Below are 20,849 nucleotides of genomic sequence, written 5' to 3' on the forward strand. Positions count from 1 at the left end.
CCCTGCCCCCCCAGGTCATCAGACCACCCCCTATAAAAGGCCACCCTCTCTGGCCCCTCCCTCAGGAGGACGCAAACCCTCACCAAGCGAGGTAATTCCCTCCCCAGCCCCGGTCGGGCTGATTCTCATGTCGCACTCCCCCACACGGGAGCCATGGGAATTTTACCTCTCCCAGTGAGAGGCCATCTTGCCGAAGACTGCCGGTGGCCAGAAGAAGCGAAGACGATGGACCGAAGGCAGAAGACGCCGGCCAATGGGTAAGAAGAAAAGAAGAGGGGGCCGGAGGCGCAGAAGAGGCCCGCCAATCAGGAGAAGAAAAGAAGATGGCGGGCCGAAGGCAGAAAACCATTGGCAAGAAGAAGCGAAGACGGCAGTCCCAAGGCAGAAGCAGAAGAGGCCGGCCACTGGCTTGAAGACAATCCGAAGACGCCAGCCATTGGCAAGAAGAGGACGGGAGGCCGAAGGCAGAAGACTCCAGCCAATGGCAAGAAGAGGAGGAGCCGAAGACACCAGCCATTGGCAAGAAGAGGACGGGAGGCCGAAGGCAGAAGACTCCAGCCAATGGCAAGAAGAGGAGGAGCCGAAGACGCCAGCCATTGGCAAGAAGAGGACGGGAGGCCGAAGGCAGAAGACTCCAGCCAATGGCAAGAAGAGGAGGAGCCGAAGACGCCAGCCATTGGCAAGAAGAGGACGGGAGGCCGAAGGCAGAAGACTCCAGCCAATGGCAAGAAGAGGAGCCAAAGACACCAGCCATTGGCAAGAAGAGGACGGGAGGCCGAAGGCAGAAGACTCCAGCCAATGGCAAGAAGAGGAGCCAAAGACACCAGCCATTGGCAAGAAGAGGACGGGAGGCCGAAGGCAGAAGACTCCAGCCAATGGCAAGAAGAGGAGCCGAAGACACCAGCCATTGGCAAGAAGAGGACGGGAGGCCGGAAGCAGAAGACTCCAGCCAATGGCAAGAAGAGGAGCCGAAGACACCAGCCATTGGCAAAGAAGAGGACGGGAGGCCGAAGGCAGAAGACTCCAGCCAATGGCAAGAAGAGGAGCCAAAGACACCAGCCATTGGCAAAGAAGAGGACGGGAGGCCGAAGGCAGAAGACTCCAGCCAATGGCAAGAAGAGGAGCCAAAGACACCAGCCATTGGCAAGAAGAGGACGGGAGGCCGAAGGCAGAAGACTCCAGCCAATGGCAAGAAGAGGAGCCAAAGACACCAGCCATTGGCAAGAAGAGGACGGGAGGCCGGAAGCAGAAGACTCCAGCCAATGGCAAGAAGAGGAGCCAAAGACACCAGCCATTGGCAAGAAGAGGACGGGAGGCCGAAGGCAGAAGACTCCAGCCAATGGCAAGAAGAGGAGCCAAAGACACCAGCCATTGGCAAGAAGAGGACGGGAGGCCGAAGGCAGAAGACTCCAGCCAATGGCAAGAAGAGGAGCCAAAGACACCAGCCATTGGCAAGAAGAGGACGGGAGGCCGAAGGCAGAAGACTCCAGCCAATGGCAAGAAGAGGAGCCGAAGACACCAGCCATTGGCAAGAAGAGGACGGGAGGCCGAAAGCAGAAGACTCCAGCCAATGGCAAGAAGAGGAGCCGAAGACACCAGCCATTGGCAAGAAGAGGACGGGAGGCCGGAAGCAGAAGACTCCAGCCAATGGCAAGAAGAGGAGCCGAAGACGCCAGCCATTGGCAAGAAGAGGACGGGAGGCCGAAGGCAGAAGACTCCAGCCAATGGCAAGAAGAGGAGGAGCCGAAGACGCCAGCCATTGGCAAGAAGAGGACGGGAGGCCGAAGGCAGAAGACTCCAGCCAATGGCAAGAAGAGGAGGAGCCAAAGACACCAGCCATTGGCAAGAAGAGGACGGGAGGCCGAAGGCAGAAGACTCCAGCCAATGGCAAGAAGAGGAGCCAAAGACACCAGCCATTGGCAAGAAGAGGACGGGAGGCCGAAGGCAGAAGACTCCAGCCAATGGCAAGAAGAGGAGCCGAAGACACCAGCCATTGGCAAGAAGAGGACGGGAGGCCGGAAGCAGAAGACTCCAGCCAATGGCAAGAAGAGGAGCCGAAGACACCAGCCATTGGCAAGAAGGGGACGGGAGGCAGAAGACTCCAGCCAATGGCAAGAAGAGGACGTCCCTGCGGTGTTAGGGAGGCCTGATGGGTAAGGTCAGGCCTCGGCCCACCATTTTAACCCGGCCGTGCAGGCTGCTTCCAGCTGGCTGCCTGAATTGGGGCCGAGAAGGAATTTTCCCCCGGGACCCCGCCCTACAGGGCCTGGAGGACCCGGGTTTTTCACCTTCTCTGCACGGCCTTCATTTGTCAGCTGCCCCGTCTTGGCTGGCGGCTGGCACAATGAGTCAAAATGTGGGCAATTTTATTCCCCCCCCCCATTTAACCCTAATCTAATAAAGTTTTATAATTTAACTTATCTCCTTGTTCTTGTCTTTCTTTACTGTCTGCAATTGTCTCTTTTTGCAGTGGGCTGAGGACTCTGTCCGTTGTTGGGACAAAGACCCTTAAAATGAAGGGAAGGTCAGGCCTACCCCCCCTTCCAACCAGACCAGGCCAGTGTGGTATAGTGGTCAGAGTGGCAGTCTTGCATCTGGCAGACCTGGGTGTTCTAATCCACACTTGTCTCATGAAAGCTTGCTGAATGGCCTAGGACAGGGGTAGTCAACCTGCGGTCCTCCAGATGTTCATGGACTACAATTCCCATGAGCCCCTGCCAGCGTTTGCTTTAACCCTTCTGTTCTGTGACCCAACAATGCATTTAATGTGTTTAGTTATGTTGATGAACAGGCTGCCTTGCTAGCATCAGGTTTTCAATGTCTGGTTCCTGCCCTTTGGCGCCATAGTTACCAAAAGTAATGATCAATAAAAGCCAGACTTTAGACCAAGCAACATTCAAGTATAAACCCTTAATTATTTTCAATGCAAACATCTTTAATGTCGTCTTATTCCCATCAATGCTATTGGGAATAACAATCGTGAGGTGGTGAACACCTATTCATCACCCTTGTGAACAAAAGCTAACATTTACCAGACGTTTATGATTCAATTGTTAAAAATAATACTGGATACTAAATAATTTGAAAAAATGTAAAGTTTGGTTTCGGCTCACAGTGATTAATATATGGCCTGCAAACGTGCTTTAATAACCATGATCACTTCCTCTAGAATTTTCTTCTTCCATGCAACTATGGCGGCACGGATGGTGTGGGCGAAGCACTGGAAGGCGACTGAGACTCCAACTATTTCCACATGGCTTGATAAATTAGCGGACTTAGCAAAAATGGCAAGACTCACTAACATGGTTAAGAAGAGATCTCCGGAAGAATATGATGAACAGTGGAGTGATTATTTGGACTTTCTTAAGAAAGACAGCAGTAACTGTTAGATTAGGACCAATATGTAAAGGGAACTGACTATCTATCTCTTGAGATAATATCAGACTACATTAAGTACGATATACGTGTATTGACGATACTTATCAGCTGGTCGCTTTTTTGTGGTTTTTTTTCTGTAAATACTTTTTATAAGAACAAATAATAATAAAAAATTGATAATAAAAAAAATAACCATGATCACTTTAGTATTCATCTTGAAGGCTATGAAGCCAACACATGGGATATAAAAATTTAACATAAATAATAAATGGCAGGATAAGGTGTATGTCATCATCACAAACCACAATCTAGCAAAAGTTAAACTCTAAGAAAATAAAAGCCTAACTGTCCATCCAGTCCAGCATCCTGTCTCACACAGGGGGCCGCCAGTTCCCCTGGAGGGCCAACAACAGGGCAGAGAGGCCGAAGCCTTCATAAGAACATCAGAAGAGCCCTGCTGGCTCAGACCAGGGGTCCATCTAGTTCCGCCTCCTGCCTCACACAGGGGCCAGCCAGTTCCTCTGGAAGGCCAACAACTGGGCCTCCCCAAGTTAATTTTCACACCATCTGCAGCCCTCTGAGTTGGCAGTGATTGGCTAATCAAAGGGAAGTCAACGGAACTGATTTAGGGTGTTGTGAATTCACCTGCCTTTGGCTTGACGTCATCTTTTAGGAGCAGGACAGGGAGTGAAAACAAATCAAGAACTTGGGGAATAACAACTCAAGACTTCTATGAAAGAGAAGAAGCTGATGATGACAGTCAAAGGTGGGGGGTGTCTCTTCTTTCAAGGGGGGGGGGTTGCCATATCAGGATCCTATTTTGCACAATTCCCAGGCTCTGCTTTCCAGCCACCGTCCCTCTAAAGAGCCAGAGAAGCAACGCCAGCCGGCCAACTCCGAACGCCCACCGATCTAACTTCGTCCGCCAGGTCTCCAAAGATTAAATTCCCGGTGTCTCTGGCAAGGGAGGCCCATGAGCCCAGCCCTGATGGAGATGCCAGCAGCGCCACTGCAAGGAGCCCCTGAAAGCTTGAGAAACTTGCTTCCGCTTCACGTGCTGGATTATGGATTCGCCGTACAGAAAATTAAAACATACACACAAAAAGGAGGCAGGCGGAGAAACCTTTGCTTACAAATCTGTACTGCAGTCGGGATGACTCGAAATTAGGGAGATGCTTCTGAACTATTCCTCATTCAAAACTGTTCCCCAGATTTTGAAGCACGGAATTATACGAGGCCTCCCCAGCAGCATCTGTTGCTCGGACTGACTTTCGGTATCCGAATATCGCACACAGCACAGTTCAGGCAGAGTTTGCTGCCGTTTTGCCGTTTTCAATTCATTCACAGTTTTGTCCTCCTTCCAGTTATCAAGGTACGTGGGAGCATTGACAGCACAGTTACTTCTCTTAAACCAAACTCAATGCTGATGCCTCGAAATTTGTTTACGGCCGTATTTTACTGATAAAATGCAACTGTGGCCTTAATGCAATTTCATGTTTCACTTGCATTCTGCCCTTCCCTAGTGGCTCAGAGCAGGTCACGAGATTCAATATAATCCAAAGTACCATAAATTAAACATAAAATATAAATTCAATCAAAACTATAATATTTAAAAGTCTACGTTTAAAATATTAAAAGCCAACAAGCTCACAATCTGCTTCCTCCTCACAAGGAATTACTGAACTCGGGAGGGGGAGGGAGGCAATTCTCCGGGCATGCAAGAAAGAGCTAAGCCCCAGCATGGTCCCTTCTGCCCACCCACTCACAACCTGCCTAATGGCTTCATTTTTATTGATTGCTTGGGTGTGTGGACCACCCCTCTCTGAGACCATTCTTGGGCAGGCTAGCAACATGCAGGAAACCCTTTTGCACAGGTGGTTTTAAAAACAACAGACAATTAAAAATTAATTTCCTATTTAAAATATAAATGCTTCATCCCTCCCTCTTGGTGTAGTGGTTAGGAGTGCGGACTTCTAATCTGGCAAGCCGGGTTCGATTTTGCGCTCCCCCACAAGCAGCCAGCTGGGTGACCTTGGGCTCGCCACGGCACTGATAAAACTGTTCAGACTGAGCAGGAATATCAGGGCTCTCTCAGCCTCACCCACCCCACAGGGTGTCTGTTGTGGGGAGAGGAAAGGGAAGGCAATTGGAAGCCTGTCCTTCAGGTAGAGAAAAGCAGCATATAAGAACCAACTCTTCTTCAGTAATATCGGGGCTCCCCCAGCCCCCCCTCCCTCACAGGGTGTCTGTTGGGGGGAGAGGAAAGGGAAGGCGATTGGAAGCCGCTTTGAGATGCCTTTGAGTAGAGAAAAGCGGCATATAAGAACCAACTCTTCTTCTTCTATATACAAGTGCAGAGTTTTGGCTCTGAGAGCCTGGACTCCAATAGTGGGGGAGGTAAAGATACACAAATCTCGTAGGCCATTATTGAAAAATTATCATATGCACCATACAGTCTTAGGCCTATGGACTTTGTGTCTGTTTTTAACCTTAATTTTAAAGGCTGCACATAATAAATGTCTATATAATTTTATAACCTCTTGTCTAAATTGCACAGACTTTCAACCTTTCAGGTCCTAGCTAATTCCAGCTAGGTTTTTTTCTGTTCTGTTCCAAGTCACATCTCTCCCCTCCTTGTTCTTCGCCTCTTAGATGCATCTGGTTTACCACTGCCAAAATAGGATTCTGGCCTGGAGAAGGATACCCCTGGACTGATCCCACAAAGTCATTCCTGATCTTCGTAAGATCCCAGCCCTTTTTATTTTATTTCATTTACGGTTGGATTTATACCCCGCCGCTTCTCCAAGGACTCGTGGTGACTTACAAGAAAAATACCAATGAGTTAATCAAATCCCAATAAGAACACCAGCAAGATTTTTAAAATCCCAGTGAAAACCTCCGAGAATGGCAGCCAAAAAACACCCTCTAACTCCCAGGGTGGGGAGCAACAATGTGCATGCTCTAGCCTTGAACCTGATTCAGCGCCATGCTCCCACTAAATCATCCCATGCAGCAGTTTGACGGTTGTCATGCTGAAAGGGTGACAAATAACAGGCTAGTGCTGTAAAAAACGGGCATCGTTTTCACAGGCCGGGGAACTTGATTGCACGTCATAAAAGGACAGCTGCCCAAACAGAACCGTACCTGGAATCTGCAGGCGGAAATGGAAAACCTGGAGCAGACTTCAAAACGGCTGCTTCCTCCGATCCCGTTATGAAATGAAGGATCACCGGGTCACTCATAAATAAGTGAGTTCCGACAGGAATTGGGCTGGTTATTGATTTCCTTCTGCCATGAGGATTCAGCAAGAGCTAATCGCTTAGACCAGGGGTAGTCAAACTGCGGTCCTCCAGATGTCCATGGACTACAATTCCCAGGAGCCCCCTGCCAGCGTTCGCTGGCAGGGGGCTCCTGGGAATTGTAGTCCATGGACATCTGGAGGGCCGCAGTTTGACTACCCCTGGCTTAGACCATTTCTAAAAGTATATGATCCAAAAAATGGTCAGAGGGACAGACCTACGTATCATCGGTCTAGCTAAATTTTAAAATTTATATATTCAAATGGGTGCAGCCAGGACAGCGGAAAGAGTAGCACTGAGCCCAGGAGCACCTTTAAGAACAACAACATTTCATTTGAGGCCAAAGCTTTCGGGCACATGAACACTTTTTGCGCACAGAAGTGGATCCCTTGAATGAAACTTGGCTGCTCTTAGGGGTGCCACTCAACTCAAACTTGGTCCTGGTGCTTCAGACTGACACGGTGACCCCCCTGGATCTATCTGATGTGAATCGCAGCTAATGGCATCTGTAGAGCACGGGTGGCCACACTGCGGCTCTCCAGATGTCCATGGACTACAATTCCCATGAGCCCCTGCCAGCTCATGGCTCTCATGGGAACTGTAGGCCACGGACAACTGGAGAACCACAGTTTGGTCTCCACTGATAGAGATAGCCCTGTCCCCAAACAAACACTTAAAAAAAAAAGTAGCAATCAGAAGGGCTGCAAAGGAATCCAAAGGAATTTCACAGTGGAGGGGGCAGGGGAAGGAATCTGGCATCTCTCCAATCGTACGTTTGAATGCTCAGATATCTGGGCAAAATTTAATTGGATCTTTTTTTTGTGTGCTAGTTTTGTGTCGGCGCACTCGCCCCACCACACAGGTCAGTAAGTGCCCTGCGGAAGACAGGCGCTCATGACGCAGAAAGCACATGCCAATCCGTGAGGTGCCTGTCGGCTTCAGAGGTCCATTTGCAAATAGACACGAGAGGCTGGTTTTTCAGATTTTGGCAAGGAAATGCCCCAGTTTCCAAGCAGCCACCCTTCCACAGAGAGGTGGCTCCACCCTTTCCCCAAAGGAATCTCTCGAAGCCAAAGAGAACAGCAGAGGCCAAAGCGGGGTCGGAGGGTGGGCATCGTTGCTGTCATCCAAGCTTCCACTGGGTGAGCAACGCTCAGCCCTCTCTGCTGTCAAGCTGATCAGGAAGTCTGAGACATCAGGCAAACAGAAGCCGACTTCTGAGCCGAGGTTACTGTCAAATCAAAGTCAAGTGAGTCACAGAACTGCAGCAATCGGGGGGAAAGAGTCCGAAACGGGGAGCAAATAAAACAGCAAAAAAAACAAAACAAAATTGCAAACACCGTGAAATGAAGCACGCTGTAGCGAGGGTTGCCAGCTCCGGCTGGGAAATCCCTGGAGACTTTGGGGGTGGAGCCGGGAGTGGGTGGGATTTGAGGTGCACAGGGACCTCAGTGGGGTATCCTGCTATGGAGTCCCCCCTCCGAAGCAGCCGTGGCGCAGAGGCAGGCAGTAGCAAGCTACAACGCGATACACGCCAAACGACAAATAATAAATCAATAATAACTCAAACCACCACCCTTCGCTGGATTTCTTCCGCTGTGGAAGGCCGGCTGAAGCTCTTTCTGTCTCAAGACACACTGCTTAATTGCACAGGGAGCTTATTAGCAAAAAATGAAAGGCTCTTCATTTCAAAGGCCTGGATTTACACCAGGGAATTTCCCAAACACCCACTCTTCCCCCCCCTCCCCTCTTAATTCTTCTGCTGAACGCAAATAGCTCTCGTTTAACTGCAATTAAGTATTTTTTTGGGGGGGGGGGAGGAATTAGCCAAATGGATGCGGCATCCATTTGTAAATAGTAAACCGCCCGTTCCGAACGCTTCTTGAAATGAGCAGAATAAATCACCCTAAGGGGAGAGCGTTTTTGCGTCAAGGTTGCGCTTCTGTGTGTAGGCGCATGTGTGCGCATATGTGCCATGTGTTCCTGGAGGCGAGGAAAACAATGTGAGCTTCTATGAGATCCCCCACTGGGGACGGAGACGGGATGCAATGACCTTAAACTGGCTTTGCTACATTAAAGGAGGAGCCCATCAATTCCCACTTGCCCTGATGGAACTATGACAAATAAGAATCATGGTTAAGGACCTCTGCAGTAAGCAGTGCCTGGAGGCCATGCATGCGCCATGCTTCCTATTCAAAAGGGGGGAGAGGGGGAAATGTTTTGGAAACATTGCTCCAATCATAAAGGTAAAGGTATCCCCTGTGCAAGCACCAAGTCATGTCTGACCCTTGGAGTGACGCCCTCTAGCGTTTTCATGGCAGACTCAATACGGGGTGGTTTGCCAGGGCCTTCCCCAGTCATTACCGTTTACCCCCCAGCAGCAAGCTGGCTAATTTTACCGACCTCAGAAGGATGGAAAGCTGAGTCAACCTTGAGCCGGCTGCTGGGGTCGAACTCCCAGCCTCATGGGCAGAGCTTTCAGACTGCATGTCTGCTGCCTTACCATCCTGCGCCACAAGAGGCTCCAATCATGGGGAGGTGTAAAAAGAGAGCGACCATTGATATTCTTCAACCAGAGCAGCTCATTAAAAATAATCCAATCATGAACGTTTTCCAAAGGCGAAGAAGAGCTAGGTTTTTTGTACCCGGATGGAGTCTCCAAGCTTGGCCCAGATTCATTTAACTGGCCGGCACGGTTGCCAGAGAGAACAGCGCAGGGTGTAACCCAATTCTGTGAGATTTTGGAAGCAAAGCAAAGTTAGGAATGAGGTGGGAAACCACCAAGGAAGGTTCTGCAGAGGAAGGCCATGGCCAACCACCTCTGCTTCTTACTTGTTTCTTGAATCGACAAGCAGAAGTCATGGAGTACCACAAGTTTTCAATAATAATTTTCGCTGAGTTTTTACAAACTACGCAAACCACGCTGAGCCTGCATACAGGGCAGGGCGAGATATTAAAACCAACCAACCAATCAATTCAGCAGAGGGTGGGGAATCTGACCTTGTCCCGACTCAGGTGTGCAAGTTGGTGACCTTTCGTTCAACACTCCCCCCCTTCTCCCTCGGCCTTCCCCCTTCCTCCGCCAGCTGTTAGCTCCGCTCTTTTTATCAGTCTGTTGGGGATTTCAGTTCATCGCGGTGACATCTCCCGCTATTAGGTAAAAGTGTGATCGATGGCGGGGGCCGCACCTGCAAACAAGGCATCTCAGGCGTTGTCAGTGCCAATCACACTTACCATCTGTCTTCTGTTTATCTAGCGCGGGGCTGACAGCTCTCGACGATATTGTTTCGTTTGCTTATCACCAAAGAACCTCTAATGCGTTCTCCGCGGGCGCCCAAGAAGGGATTGGCGTGCCGAAGCGAAGAAATGAGATGCAGCCAGATCTGGCTTATATATATTTAAAAATCTCCCATGTTCCCCCCACCCCACCCCCAAGAAAAACACCCCCCTATCACCTGGTTGCTGTGAGCCAGAAGCCAGTTTAAAGAGATTTCTGCAGTGGTTCATTCCTCTGGATTAATGAAAACTTCACTGCAAAGGTATGGATTTTTATTTTGATTTTTTGCATCCTCAGCTTCCCTCCACTTCATTAACAGGAGCAATAAGGTAAGGTGGAAGCGAGAGAGAAGCTATCTTTGACAATGCAACTCCTTAACATAAAAGCAACTCCTGGATTCACAATATTTTTCAGGTGTTTCTACGATTGCGTGTCTGCACAGAGTGTCAAGAAAAGTCTTCTGGGTTCTGAACGCTGGCAGGGGGCTCCTGGGAATTGTAGTCCATGGACATCTGGAGGGCCGCAGTTTGACTACCCCTGGACTAGATGGTCCGGAAGGTCCCTCCCAACTCTATGATTCTAGGATCTTTTAAAAAAAGCATTAGATGACAGTGACATCCAGTTGAGCTATCAATACCAGTCAATGTCCTCCCATCTCTAGTTCCTAAATTCCACCTTCACCTCAAGCGGACAGGCACCAGAGTCTTCAAAGAAGGCACGGCACATATTTCTCTCTGCCAACCTGAGAAAGACCCCCTTGAATTGGAATCTCGAGGCCCCAAACAGGCCGACTGTGACCGGGACGGACTCGAATCGCAAGCGCCGTTACAGGCGCCAACTGGACGGAAAGGAGGAGCGTTAATCAATTCTACGCCCGGCGGTTGGAAATTAATTGCTGCCCTAATTGCTGTTTTAATCGCGTTATTAGTATTCGTTCATTAGCGAGCCACTTTGCGAGCCATATGGGGGCAAACGGGGAATCGAAACGCCGCAACCAAACCGACAGAAGACGGGAGGCCGGCCAGATGTCCTCTGCCACGGAGAACAGTCCTCTCTTTGAAAAAAAAAACCCCGAATGTGTTGACTGGAATGTCTCAGTTCTCCTTCAGACCAGTAAGCGTGGCTAAATAAGCATTTTGTAAGCTTTTGAGCGAAAGGCTGGTCTTCGCCGGCCATCCCAGACAGTTGCTGCTCTATCTAAACAAGACAAATTCATTTTCCATGATGTGGCTTCCTGATTTCCAAATCTGATACCCAGCCCTTCTGCTATGGTGGCCAGAGATGTCCTAAGATGACAACTGACTTCCAGGCGGAAGAAAACGGTTCATCTAGAGAGAACGACGGCTTTGGGAGGTGGCATGAGGCCAGTTGAAGCCCCTCCCCTCCCCAGGCTCTGCCCCCAGCATGGTGGAGTGCAGCCTTCGTCAAAGTTTTGACCACGGAGGAGTCCTTGAAAGTTTTCAGGCTTTGAGGAGTGATGTCACCACCCATGTCGATAGGCAGGCTCAGGGAGAACTGAGGTGGGGAGAGACATGAGGCAGTTTAAGGTGGGAGGAGGTGTGCAGGCCCCACCCCTTCCCAGGCTCCGCCCCCTCCCCAGAACGGACCAATTGTTTTGCGGTGTTGTCTGATTAGCCACCTGGAATGATTGCAGGAATCAAAAAGGGGTTTGTACCATCCTGCCCGGTTCTGGGGATGGGCACACTGACGGCCAAGCTGAGTGAGTCCTCCCCACCCGCTGAGCTTTGCGGCAAAAACTTTAATGGGAGTTCAGGAAGGTTATTAAAATAATGCAACTCTAGCAACACTCTATGAAGGAAGACGTATTGCATATTTAACGATGCCCCCTGTCTTTTGGGGGAGCGAGGCCGACCTTGCTAACTTGGGTAGCGTTTAGAAGGAGGTTTGGCCCATGGATTGTAGGGACGCGTGACCCTCTTTTCATTGGCTTTTATGGGTCCGTGCCACCCGCCCCCGTGGCTTTGGCTCTTCGCTTGCCGCTGTTGGTTTTGTAGATTCTCTTTTTGGGCTTACCTCGCCGTATATCTTTCATACACCTTTTATGCAGGATTTATAGGCACAGTGTCCCTCCTTTCTCGGCATAACGCTCCTTTATGGGCGCACCGATGACATTCAAAAAGGCACACATTTTATGGGGAGATTTTCAGCGTGAGGATATAAAAACAATGGTTCCAAATTGTTTCGGTTCACGCAGAAGGGAAAGCAAACCTGAAATACGAATATTATGGGGGCCTGAAATGCTAGGGATTTTTTTTTAACGCCCTTGTCTTGGCACCTAAGGATTTGGTTTATGGGACAGCGTGTTCTCAGTGGAACAGGCTTCCTCGGGAGGTGGTGGGTTCATCTCTGGGAATTTTTAAGCAGAGGCTGGAGAGCCATCTGACGGAGAGGCTGATTCTATGAAGTTTCAAGGAGGTGGCAGGTTACAGGGGATGAGTGAAAGGGTTATGAGTGTCCTGTATAATGTGGGGGTTGGACTAGATGACTCTATGATTCTATAATTCTATGAATGGAGTTCTGCTGCAGCAGAGGTGGCCAGACTGTGGTTCTCCAGATGTCTATGGACTACAATTCCCATGAGCCCCTGCATGGCAGGGGCTCATGGGAATTGTAGTCCATGAACACCCAGAGAGCCAGTTTGGTCACCCCTGATCTAAAGGTTTGCTCCTGCAGGCCCCAGCCTCCTGAGTCTGTGGGAAATGCACACCTTTCCCAACATCGATCGCACCTCATTAACATTTCTCACGGCACAAATGACATCTTTTGCCTGTAGAAATTGTGCCTGATGCTCACAACGCACCTCTGCCCAAGGCACAGATGGAAGCCCTAAAAGCCATCACCAAAACACAGCAAATCAGACATATCTACAGACCAAAAAGGATCCGCTCACCCCTAACAGCTACTTGGGCACAAAACACCAGCCACAAAACAAAAAACAAAAAAACATGCAATTAACCAAATAAGCACAGTGAAAGCGGAGTGAAGGTTAAGTGGCACCCGCCATTAAGAGCAAATGTGCCACTTAAAAATAATCAAGCACCACCTGGCAAGCCGGAAGCCCAAGCCCAAGCTTCTCTGCCCTGGGGAGTTCGAGGAGCAAAGAAATTGATATGGGGCTGCCTTGGAAACTGCTGCAGAAGTCGAACAATCCTGAATTACCTCTCTTTTCATAGAATCAGAGAGCTGGAAGGGACCTCCAGGGTCATCAAGTCTACCCCCCTGAAGAATGCAGGAAACTCACAACTCCCGGCCCACCCACAGTGACCCCAATTCCGTGCCCGGATGAAGCCCCCCCCAAAAAAAAAACCAGAATCCCTGGCCAGTCTAGCCTAGAGGAAATGCACCTTCTGACCCCAAAGTGGCGATCGGCACATCCCTGGGTGAACAAGAAATGGCCACAAGAGCCGAGCACAGTCCCTTCTGCCGAGCCAGTCGGAAGCTAAGTTTTGAATAAATGAATGAATGAATGAATGAATGAATGAATGAATGACCTCCCTTTTGAAAACCTCCCTTTTCCAGATGAATTTTGAGTTATATCAACACGGAATACTGTTTCAGGGGCGTGGAAATGAAAGAATGTGTGATTGACAGCGTTTTATGGATTTCGACAATATTTTATCAATCGGCCTGTTTTTAATTGACTTTTTTTTTGGTCTCCTGTGTTGAACAGCACTTATCGCAAACTACATTTTTATAAACTGCCCTGGGGACATTCGGGGGGTAAGGAAGGACCAAAATAAATGACTTCCTTATGAACAGTTGATTGACTTCTCAGCTTGTAGCTGTTCGCATGGGCCTTACTACCTCTTTCACTTCCAGATGTCTCGGGGGGGGGGGTTATTCCTTAGGGTGGCCTTCTGAGCAAGGGTAGTCAACCTGTGGTCCTCCAGATGTGCATGGACTACAATTCCCATGAGCCCCTGCCTCACTGTGGAGATCAACCCCGCGAAGCCCCACAGAAATAGCTTTGAGGTAGTCCTGTTGAAAGAAGACGGCACAAAGGTGGAATCCTGGAGTTGCCTTAAGAAGGGACCCACCAGTTCTCAAAAGGACAGCCAATGACCTTCTATTGGATGGAGAGACCCTTTCCCATTATGGACATCAGCCTCGGTTATGTTGCTAGATCTGCCCGAAAAAAACAAAAGAAGAGACAGTTTTCTTAGCAGATCAAGAAACCAAAGTGCTCTTCTGAGATAGCGGAGGAGAGAAAATCCATCCCTGAGTGTCCTCGAGGGAGGGCGGCAGAGAAGGAGAGAAGATTTGCTTCTATGTGTAGGAGCTATTAACCCCCATTTAGCTGGAGAACAGGGCGGTAGTGAGCGAGGGGAGAACAGCAGAGGCCTCTGTGGAATGGCTGTCACATTTCTGCCTCGCCAACTGCTCAAAATGCTGATGCCTGGAATTATTTTCGTAAAGCACGACAGAATCACTTTGTGAAGGGCCTTTGAGAGGTCTCCCCTCTCCGCCATCTGTGAGAAGGAGGAGCAGAAAAGTTACTGAGTCCTTTAACATAAGGCAGGTTCTCAGGTCCAAGTGGGAGGAGGGAATCAGACTGCCACTCACCGCTGGTCCCTCCCACTAGGAACCGGCTTCCGGCTTCCTTTCCGGGAAAATTGGCTGCATCCCGGCAAAGCTGGGAGAGAAACGGAAACAAAACTCCTATCTGCAGAAAGGTGAACGACCCCAGCGGAATGTCTTTTGATGGCTCTGCTCTGCAACTGGGAGTGCATCTGCCACTCAGCAGTAATCTAGACATGTTTATTCCCTCTACTATGTTTTCCAACTGGAGTTGGACCCAAAGGACTGATATATAACCTTATAAGCTCAGTTTGTTAGTCAAGGCTCTTGAATTGACTAAGCATCTTCCTTGTCCTGCATATTCATTGGATGTTTTCATGATGCTGCTTGCTCCCTCCTGATATGCATAGAGTGATTTCCATTTCCTTGTCTGAAGAAGCGTGCATGCACATGAAAGGTCACCCCTTGAATAAAATGTGTTGGTCTTAAAGGTGACACTGGACTCCAACTGTGTTCTGCTGCTTTAGACATACATGGAGCCCCACCAGAATCTGTCCACGAAGGCAGCCAGAAGTATTCCCAACAGATGTATAGCATCAAGCAGATATAGCTCACCATTTCCTGATCAGCGTCGGACAAGGTGTGTTCGGCTGCTGGTCGCTTTCCCTGCAGAATTCACAGCCTCCCTAATCATAGAATCATAGAGTTGGAAGGGACCTCATGGGTCATCTAGTCCAACCCCCTGCACTATGAAGGACACTCACATCCTGACGCAGGTTCATGAAGTCAGAATCAGAGTGCAGGAATCCAAATCCAGATCTGGGGCCCCGGATCCCTGAGCTCAACTTGTGAAAGCCGAGAGTCAAACAACAGGATGCCAAGCTTTAACGATTAGATTCCCTGATAATTTAGCCGAAGCCCTTCAAGTGTTTTGAGCAGTCCATGAGAGAGCAAAGGATCCCACCCCTGGCTCAAAATTTAGGTCTTTTGCTGGCTTAAAATTTAAGTCTTTATTCCAGCAAGGAAAGCTTGAAGGGCTCAGCTAAAAAATAATGGAGATATTTCCAGCCTATGAAAGAGAAAAAAGGTTTCTCCTGGCTTAGAATTAAGGATTTAATCCATCTGGGAAGTTTAAAGGACTTTGGTTGAAATGACAACGCTGACAATTGAGGAAGTACTAACAAAACGGCATATCTGTCCGGAATTTCCCTCTTGTCATTTCATAGTTGGTATCTTTTTCACAATTGAGACTGCAGCTATTAATCCAGAGAAACAAAGACTGCTCATTTCATTGTTCTTTGAAAGATATGGATTGTTTCAGCAACTGTATGTTTTCTGCGTGTTCAGACTTGTATTCTGTATCACATACTGGCTCCTAACAACATGCTATGGCCTTCACACAGCGTTTTCTATTGTGTGGTTTGGATAACCTCCGTACAGGGCCTCCGCGTTTGTTGCCTTATCACCCGAAGGTGGGCCACCCAAGACGAAATGAGGGCATCCCTTTTCTAGACTCAGATTTCCTCGCTGCAAAATGAGGGAACTAACGTGCTCACGGCACGCACCCGAGGAGCAACAGCATCGGGGAGGGAGATCCGCACTGCTTTGGAGGAACGAGTGACCCATGGGACCGTTTGCCCTGACCCTCTGCCTGCCCGTGTCTGTCTTGAGCAGAGGAGGGAGTGCGGATGATTCGGGGCCGATGGCTGCTGGCAGGAAAATGTTGTCCCCATTGCTTTTGCTCCAATGAACTGGAAACTGAGATGTGAACAGATGGCAGTGCGGGTCAAGAGGTGAACGCGGCAACATCCAGGCACTGCGGTGAGGGCAAACGCGCTTGGCCCGAGGTTGAACGCAACTCCAGCACACCCTGCAGAAACCAGCGTAATTAATGATGTCTCAGGCTGCTGTTGACCCCTCTGTTCAAATCTCAGAATGGCATCCCGACTGCTTCGTGCTACGGAATTCAGCTGGGGATGCTAAGGGGGAAAATCCACCCCTGCACCATCCTAGACGCCATCTTGTTCGGTATCTTGGACTTGGGAATGTTCCACATGGAGAAGAGGTGGCTGAGAGGGGATGTGATTGCTCTCTTCAAGTATCTGAAAGGTCGTTGCTTAAAGGAGAGCAGGGATAGGTCCCTGTTGGAAGCAGAGGAGAGGACCCGCAAGAATTTGCTTTAAACTAAATGTAGAATGATAACGGCTAGATATCGGGGGGGAAGAATTTCACAGTCCGAATAGTTCAGCAGTGGAGTGGGATGTCTAAGGAGATGGTGAGCTCCCCATCACTGGTGGTCTTCAGGCATTGGCTGGACAGATCCTTCTCCTGGATGCTTGAGGCTGATTCTGCATTGAGTAGGGGGTGGGACTAGATGGCCTCTATAGCCCCTTCCCACTCCAGAATTCTATGAGTCTAGTTCAGCAGTGGAAGGGGCTGCCTAAGGTGGTGGATTCAGCCCACCCTCCGTTTTCTCCAGGGGACTGTTTTGTGTAATCTGGAGATAAGCTATAATTCCAAGGGGTCCCCAGCTAGCCGGGGTAGAAATGATAAAACGTAAATCCAGCAAACGTAAACCCTCTAGTACAAAAGGTGCAAAGTGTACAGAAGAAACTGCTTGGTCAATAGAAATAAATAAATAACTCTGCTGCTCTCCACTTTGCGGTCCTGGTTGGACCTTACTTGAGAGTCTCATAAAACCATCCTGGAAGCTGGCTCCCTCCCATTCTCTCTAAATAAGGTCTGCATGGACTCCTTTGCGATTGAAATAAAGTTCTTTTTTTTACTACTGTAGGGGGAGCTCTCAACGAGGTGTTAAAGACAACTCAGGGCGATAAAAAGAATCAAAGAGACCTCACGTTTACTACCAACCATAAAAGTAGCTTTGAGGTGGACACAAAGAACCGTCTTTGGTTTGTGGGGGGGGGGTAGCCCTCCTGAGCGGCGAGTCCCCCACCTCTGCCTCGGGGCCATGGCACCTGGAAGGGCACTGTGAACTGCCATCCTTCACCCACAGGGGTGAGCATCAGTGGGGTGGGTGGGGTGGGGTTGAAAAGATCCAAACAGCAGGATTTTCCAGTACTCAGGGGAAGAATAGAAAATGTTTACTGGCTGAGGAGTCTGCCCATACCAATACTCTGCAAGACCAGAATCAGGCATAACAGATCAAAGAAGTGCCCCTCCCCTTATTGTGTGTGTGTGTGTGTGTGTGTGTGTGTGTGTGTGTGTGTATGTGGGTGGGTGGGTGGGTGGGTGGGTGGGTGGATGGGTGGATGGATGGATGGATGGATGGATGGATAGGCAGGCAGGCAGGCAGGCAGGCAGGCAGACAGACAGACAGATAGATAGATATCAGTACATGTAGTTGTGTGTGTGTATGTATATATATGTATATGTGTATGTATGTATGTATGTATATATATATATATATATATATAGTACACACACACACATACAGACAGACAGACACACACACAACTACATATACTGATAAAGATCAGTATGATCGGAACGCATTAGGTTTGGATTTGTTGGCATTTGTGGTGTACGGACGGAGATGTTTCATGTGTGTCCAATAGATATTATATTATTTTATGGTTTTTAAATATATTTGAGCTCTAAAGTAGTCCTGGCCCCACCAGACTAATATACCAGGTGGCTGTGAGGATATTCTGTTCATTCTTCTTTATTTGAAATGTTTTTTATGCCGCCTTTCCACTCAATCAGGGTCCACAAAGGTGGCGAACACTGGGGTGTTCGAATAAATCAAAACAGAGGTTCAGTGGTGAAAGAATTCCCTTAAAAATACATCCACAACACTAGAAAGAGAACCAGTGACAGTCACAAGAGGAAACAAATGACAAAAAAAATCCAAAAACTATAACTTCCAGAGCGCCACAAATCAACCAATGAATCCTAGGTCTGAACACTGTTCTTAAATCCGACAATGAGGCTACCTGATATCGAAGTAAACCACTGATCTGTCTACCTCCAAACAGTCAACTCTGACTGGGAGTAGCTTTCAAAGTACACAGGCAAAGAGTGGTCTTTTCTCTGATCCTTTAAGGCAGGGGTAGTCAACCTGTGGTCCTCCAGATGTCCATGGACTACAATACCCATGAGCCCCTGCCAGCATTCGCTGGCGGGGGCTCATGGGAATTGTAGTCCATGGACATCTGGAGGACCACAGGTTGACTACCCCTGCTTTAAGGAGCGGGGATTTCAATCTGGCACTTCCTACATACAAAAGATGGGCTCTACCAATGAGCCATGGCATCTCCTCCCCCCCCCCCCCCAATACCAAGCTCCCTCTTTTCATTCCACACAAACTTTCAAATAATACTCACAACTGCATGTCGACAGTCAAAGGCTAAATAGGACTGCACGCCAACCATCAAATACCGTCAAAAATGGCGTTCCGTTACAGGTCAGTACTGTCAAATTCTATCCCAAGTCATCAACCGGACACGGTCAACATTGGCCTCGCAAAAACCAGGCATGGGAAACGAATATATCAGAGGACTGGAAAGAGTCAGTATCAGCAATACGAATATTTCGTATTCGGTATTCAGGCATTCAGGGGATGTAGGACATGTAAGTCTGCACAGAAGAATTTTGGAGAGCACGTTCCACCTGCCCTGTTGGCCTTACCTTACTGTGAACTGGTCCTCAGTTGAGTTCTTGGCCACCGTCACCAGAAAGGTCAGCACATCGCCTTGTTTTACAATCTTTGGCATATACAGGATCACAATGTTACTATCCAGCCTCATTTCACTCCAGGTAGGGCTCCCGGGAGTCTGGTAAAGGAAAACGGTCCCGATCCTCTGCAAGGGCGGCCCCGATTCATCGATATCATTGCGTCCTGGTCTGATCCCATTATTTTTTCTCTGGTCTTCCTTAGCACAACCCCCTTTGTCGTTTCCCAGTTGGATGGCGTAGTAAAGTTCTACAGGGCTCCCCTCCAACTGAGTCAGGAGCTTCTTACGGCCAGCGACCACCGTGGGTGGGTTGAACCAGCTGGGGAGAAGCTCCAGCTCAGCCACGCACAATCCCAGGTCCCCTTTCAGCCTACAGCTGCTTCGGACTTCCCTCGTTTCTCGAAAAGCAAAGACCCGCAAGCAGGGCAGTCTTTCGCTCACGCTATAGTCATCCCAGTCCCTCCCAATGATATAGAACAAAACCTGGACTTTGGGCCTACTTGGGTAGATTTTGTTGTTCATGATGTGGGCCTTCAGCTTCCAGTTGAAGGAGAACTTGGGGGCGGTAGATCCAAACGGACTGGAAGGAGACAGCAGGTCTTGAGGAACCACTTGTTCGATTGAAAAAGGTCCATAGGTGGCGTTCAGTATCGGTGGCCGCTTGGATTTGTAGATCAGGAAGGACTCAACCCGGGACTGAAGGCTTGAGTTCCTCATGATGTCCTGGTTGGCTTCTTTGAGAAAGAAGGAGATGTCCGTGTTGTGGATGTGGTAAGTCACAGGCAGGTACGTTGGCAGCAAAGAGAACCTCTGGATGCTCTCCAAGATCCCTCGGCTCTCCGTCACTGGAGGAAAGAAAAGGAGATTTTAGAAACATGAAAGCTAACCAGCTAGGCCTCGGGAGACGTGGGCCAACAATTCAACCTGTTCACATGGGAGGGGGAGGGTTGTAAGGATAAAGCAGAATTCTGTTCAGAAGGTCCAACCCCCAGCTTCTCCTGTTGAAAGTACCAGGTAGTGGGCAATGGGAAGACCTTCTCCTGGGAACAAAGGGAGCTACGGAAGGGGGCCGTGGCTCAGTGGTAGAGCATCTGCTTGGCATGCAGAAGGTCCTAGGTTCAATCCCTGGCATCTCCATCAAAAGAACCAGTAGGTGATAAGAAAGACCTCCTCCTGAGACCATGGAGAGCTGCTGCCGTTCTTAGACAATAGGTCAGTATTCTGACTCGGCATAAGGCAGCTTATGCATGTTCAAATTAGGCATGGGGCACCTGCCATTTGGACCTGAAAACCCCCCAATTTTTATTTCATTTCTCTCTGGGACAAATTGGACCAATGATTCGTTATTTCTACCTTGTTTTGCAATCCCTTACACGGATTTACACACACACACACACGCATGCATTTATCAACTCCTTGTACATAATCAAATCAGTATTCTACATCAGTGGCACGCCTCGTATATATAAATAACGTATGAACAGCATCTGAATACCAAACACGCTTGGAAAATACAACAGAATCTGCAAGACCAGCAGCGTCAAGTGGAGAGCAGCAGCGGAGAAAAAGGCGTTATCGGTGAATTGCAAAGGAAACCGTTCCAACTACAATCCCCAGTGAGCTCTAAAAGAATGTCAAACACAATGGGACACCAATCAC

The 20,849-nt window shown here is 49.0% G+C and overlaps 2 protein-coding genes and 1 non-coding gene across 4 annotated transcripts in view; 2 read left to right on the forward strand and 1 right to left on the reverse strand.

The window, feature by feature from the left end:
* The window catches only part of LOC143823215 (uncharacterized), a 575,613-nt gene extending 573,193 nt beyond the window's left edge, over positions 1-2,420 (forward strand). Inside the window, exons 3-4 of the mRNA XM_077309308.1 lie at positions 1,945-1,999; positions 2,076-2,420. Coding sequence (XP_077165423.1) covers positions 1,945-1,999; positions 2,076-2,140 — 120 coding nt within the window. The 3' untranslated portion in view covers positions 2,141-2,420. The remainder of the gene's footprint in view (positions 1-1,944; positions 2,000-2,075) is intronic.
* The window catches only part of TMEM132D (transmembrane protein 132D), a 304,697-nt gene that overhangs the window by 185,793 nt on the left and 98,055 nt on the right, over positions 1-20,849 (reverse strand). For both annotated transcript variants that reach the window (XM_077309304.1, XM_077309303.1), the window contains one exon: positions 19,144-20,035. In XM_077309304.1, coding sequence (XP_077165419.1) covers positions 19,144-20,035 — 892 coding nt within the window. The remainder of the gene's footprint in view (positions 1-19,143; positions 20,036-20,849) is intronic.
* TRNAA-GGC (transfer RNA alanine (anticodon GGC)) lies at positions 20,259-20,327 on the forward strand. The gene has a single exon. It is a non-coding gene; the product is annotated as a tRNA-Ala (tRNA).

This window comes from Paroedura picta, chromosome 13, assembly GCF_049243985.1.
Source record: "Paroedura picta isolate Pp20150507F chromosome 13, Ppicta_v3.0, whole genome shotgun sequence".
Lineage (NCBI taxonomy): Eukaryota > Metazoa > Chordata > Lepidosauria > Squamata > Gekkonidae > Paroedura > Paroedura picta.